The sequence below is a fragment of the Fonsecaea monophora genome (genome assembly GCF_001642475.1).
Source record: "Fonsecaea monophora strain CBS 269.37 chromosome Unknown Scaff178, whole genome shotgun sequence".
NCBI lineage: Eukaryota > Fungi > Ascomycota > Eurotiomycetes > Chaetothyriales > Herpotrichiellaceae > Fonsecaea > Fonsecaea monophora.
In genome coordinates this window covers 37,281-41,813 of record NW_019174109.1, presented here as the reverse complement: position 1 = coordinate 41,813, position 4,533 = coordinate 37,281, and the positions used below count along the sequence as shown (strand labels likewise).

At 51.2% G+C, this 4,533-nt stretch overlaps 1 protein-coding gene across 1 annotated transcript; it reads right to left on the bottom strand.

Annotated features, from left to right (window-relative positions):
- Nucleotides 1-1,579: 1,579 nt before the first annotated feature.
- AYO21_11723 (acetoacetate-CoA ligase) lies at nucleotides 1,580-3,821 on the bottom strand (the record flags this gene model as incomplete). Its single annotated transcript, XM_022661607.1, has 3 exons — nucleotides 1,580-2,654; nucleotides 2,759-3,537; nucleotides 3,591-3,821. The coding sequence occupies 3 exons, from the start codon at nucleotides 3,819-3,821 to the stop codon at nucleotides 1,580-1,582; spliced, it is 2,085 nt and encodes a 694-aa protein (XP_022506095.1).
- Nucleotides 3,822-4,533: the final 712 nt, after the last annotated feature.

The following is a 4,533-nucleotide window of genomic DNA, read 5'->3' as shown; positions in this document are numbered from 1 at the left end:
CCACTCACCGCCCCCCCCCCCCCCCCCCATTAAAATAAACAAACTGTACGTGTTCGAATCTCGCTGGGGGCCAAAAGAAAATTCCTTGCATGGACTTTTCTCACGCACACATCCAAAGTCCTTCAACATATCCGACAAAAACTCTAACCTCGAAGCCCAACCCCCTTGGTGGGAGTTGAGGTTCAGGTCGAGGGAAACCCTCCAGTCGTATAGGAGGGTTTTTTCCGCCGTCTCGTCAGGTTCTCTCCGGCCTCAGACAACCCACGCTCAGGGAAGCTGTTTTTGGTCGCGGAACCCCCAGTTACCACACAGGTGATAACTGGGCTACCTCTCTGGGTAGCTTGCAGGGTCAGGGTAGTTACCTTCTAGGATTCTCGTAACCCCCAAGAGAAACTGTCCCATATCTGGTGGCCACACCCTCACGCCTCGACTAGCTCCTTCATGTGGTTCACTCGGTGTGTACCATCAGGAGGTCGAAACCCGGGATAGATATTGGGAATATTGGAGAGGATTCCGTGCTAATAAAATATATTACCACAATAAAGGCCTCGGCCAAATTGTCTGGGTGGGTCAATCAGGTATCCAGAATTTTGCTCGACTTGGCGTAGGTTTATGTGCTCTGCCCTGGTATGGTAGGTCTGCCCATCCTCTTCCCCCGGCTTGTCACTTTGTTCGTCTGCCATCTTTCGGTTCTGCTTGTTCCCGAGAATCCCTGGCGATGAAGCCTCGACCAAATGTTCCCAATCCGCAGGAGGGTGCATGGCGGCGGTCGCGGTGTGCGAGGTTACGTGGGTGTTCTTTCACCAGCTCGCTCATAAATTCCCATGCGTGGTTCCGCAACCCGAAGAGCTTCGCAACAGGGGATTCCAGGGTCCAACGCGGTGCCTTTGATACCACGCCGCCGAGCTACCGTCATGCTGTGTTCCGTGCTCGGCACAAAGGGATATCGGTCGACAGGTAAACTTTCCTTGCTGTGCAACACACCTCGAAAATTCCTGGTAACTTGTCAGTGGCAGGAATGGTCTATCATTTCCAAAAGATAGTGTCTTCGACCACTACTGGCATCTTGTTCTGCACAACATACAGAGGAGAGAATGAGCATTGAGGTTGGAAGAAAGATTCTCATAATTTCTTGGCCTCGGATGGTGATATCCGAGATCAGCCTCTCAGCCCCTTTTGACTGATAGCCCCCAGATGGATGTCCTCTGAGATTACTTAATACTTGATAACACATATTTGGTTTGGAAATCCATAGGAAAACATGGTGCGAGGAAATTTCACCAACCATTGCACCCGTCTCCGCTTCTGAACGAACACATGAATCGATATTATACCCGTTCTGCTACCGCCTCAATATATGGTTCCGCCCCTTGTTTTGTATCAAGCACTTCCTTGAACCATGATCTAACGTCTTGACCGATATTCCCAGTAATATCTGAGACAATCCCGAGCGTCTCGACCTCTGGGCCGCTGACGTGTCTGCCTTAGTATCTATTCATAAACCAGCCGTCGCAGGAGCGCTAAAAGACCAAATCGTCCTCGTAATTCCTCGCAAAACAATGAGAACTTTTGTCGTCATCTAATGTGTTTTTGCCCATTCCCGGTACCAATCCAAACAGCCGCTATTCGCTACACTTGCACTTGTCTTGATGTGCATACCACTCAAAATTTGCTTGACGACGCCCTCAACTTTCTTGCCATTTGTTGTGACCGGGATATCAGGACACTCGTCCACGATCTTCGGTACATGACGCGCACTCAACTCCTTCCGTATCATGGTCTGGATATTTCGTACCAAGTCCTGTGAGAAGGACTGGCCTTTAGCCATTTTGAGAAATAGCACGACAACTTCATCCGTGTCTTGCTCGCGCTTTCGCCCGATACATAGCGCATCTTCCACTTCTGTACTGAAATGCTTGAGAAGGACGTTGTAGATCTCGCTGGAGCCGAAACGGACACCCATTGGATTGAGCACGCCGTCGGATCTGCCCAGCATCCAGATGCCACCTGTCGATGGGTTGAAGCGTACAAAATCGCCGTGGTGCCAGATCGGATGGCCTGTTTTGGGATCAGTAAAAACTTCGAAATATGACGACTTGTATCGCTTTTCGCCGCTCGGCCCAGGCGGCCAAAACATGCAAGGTTGGCAAGGGAACGGGACAGTGCAGACGAGCTCTCCTGCTTGGCCCGTCCATGTTATATCTTGGCCATCTGCGGAGAAAGCCCTGATCGCCATACCGAGACCACGACATTGGATTTCGCCAGAGTGCACCGGCAACACCGGACAAGGAGCGCCGAACAGGGAAATTATGTCTGTTCCTCCTGTTATAGAACCAAGAAGTATTCCTGGATGAGGGGCTGGAGCAGATAAATTCTTGTAGACGTATTCGAAAGTACTGGGCGCCAGGGGTGAGCCAGTAGAGAAGATAGACTTCAGAGACTTGAGCGTGGCGCTTTGAGGAGATGCCTCCCTAGGTAGAGTCTGAGACTGTTCCAAGACGGACAGATATTTGGCGGAAGTGCCAAAGTGGTTGATTTCAAGCTCATCAATCAGAAGTGGCATGCTCATCTCCTTGTGCGGATGAAATGGAGAGCCGTCGTACAGCACAATAGTGGCTCCGCTCGCCAAGCCTGATACAAGCCAGTGCCACATCCTAGCATTCATCATGTCAGCGTTCGAAAAAAGGGGGCCCGTGGACGGTGGAGAGTGTCGAAAAAGCTTCAGCGATTCATGGCCAGCGCCCGAGGGAAAACTCACATCCAGGTCACCGTAGAAAAGTAGAACACCTTCTCGAGTGGTTTGACATCACAATGGATCTGGTGTTCCTTTTTGTGTTGCAGTAGAGTTCCCAGTGATGCATGGACAATCGGCTTGGGGACACCAGTGGTGCCGGAGGAGTACAGGATGTAAACAGGATGGTCCGGAGAGAGGTAAGTAAAGCGGAGTGGTCGTGATGCATCACCCTTGGCCTGGAAGGAGGAATATGTTTCGACGACCTTGTCTGGGTTTCCGGTTATAGACGAGATGTCAAACGGGTGGCCGGGAACGGTCTCGAAAATAACCATGTTCTTAACTGACGGTAACTCTGAAATGACCTGCGATACTTTGGCATGTGTTTCATGGATCTTTCCGTTGTACGTGACCGCATTGTCGGCAAACAGAATCACTGGTTCAATTTGGCGGAGTCTGTCGAGAACGGCGTGTACGCCTGTGTCTGGACTGACGCCCGACCATATTGCACCCAGAGAGGTCGCCGCTAGCATAGCGACCACCGAGTTGGAGTGGTTGGCAAGATAGCCCGCAACTCTGTCTCCCTTTTTGAGGCCATGTCTCTCCATTGCCGCAGCACACTTGCGCACCCGTTCTCGCAGCTCCGACCATGTCACCCGCTCACGCGTGTTCTCTGTGGCCGCGATAATAGCAAGAGCATCATCAGGGGGGTTCGAGCGAGGGAACAGCAGGTTCTCAGCGAAGTTCAATTCGCAACCAGGGAAGAAGGCAGGCTTGGGAAACATTGGAGCCGATTCATCCAGCACCTGGTACACATGTTAGCTGGCGTCAATTGTTCTGTTGCCAGGGCTCAACCTACAGAGTCATACTGCTTGTTGGCCTCGATACCTGTGTAATGCCAGATCTCCTCCCAAAAAGCACTGGGGTGGTCGACACTCCATCGCCAAATGTCATTGTAAGAGGCTGTAGATACGCCGAATTTGTTTGCGACATGCTGCTGAAAAGCATAAAATTCTGTCGATTCGGGACGAGGGTGTCTCCAGAGTTCTACGCTGTCCTTGGACTCACCTTTTGTCCCGTTTGCAGCCATTCCAGGCAAATTTAGTGAGAGAAAAGAAAAATGTTGTGAATAGTCATTGAAAAGGGATTAGCCTGCGATTTTGTTTGGGGGAATGAGTGGCCGCCAAAACTCCGATTTGTTACGAGCCTCGGCGGGCAGCGACAATCTGACCGTTGCCGCCGTTGACGGAATTCTGCCCGACGATTAGGATTCATTCCGACCAGCGTTACTTTGCTTGTGCGGCCGTTTTGATAAGCAGCCCTGTCTACTGAAAGACAAGGTCGAATGAAAGATGGGAAAGAAGTGTGTTACGAGGTAAGTGATTTCCAAGACACGGAGTTCGAGCTAGAGTTGTCGTGCACGATTTAGCCCATCCTCTTAAGAAGAATCATGGGCAGTAACTCGTAAGCTTGGGACCCTTCCCCCGTCCACGTTGATATCATGTCGGGAACTCGCCCATCATTACTCGGAGCTCGCGAGGAAACCAAACACAAGAGCAAATATCCGTCTAAAATGATCAGTATTTCTGCATGATGATGCCAAGTTGCCATATCAGGATTAGCGTGTATCCGCCAGAGTCATTCAGCCAATGAGGCCCGGGTGCAATCTACCTGCAAATTCTACCACTTTTCGGGGCCACTTCCCCCTCTTAGGTTTGAGTTTAGCCGGCTGTTGCCCCTGATGCCCCCTATTCACTCGGGCGCATAGCGCCTACGAGGCTCCCCTTCCGTCACCCCTGGGT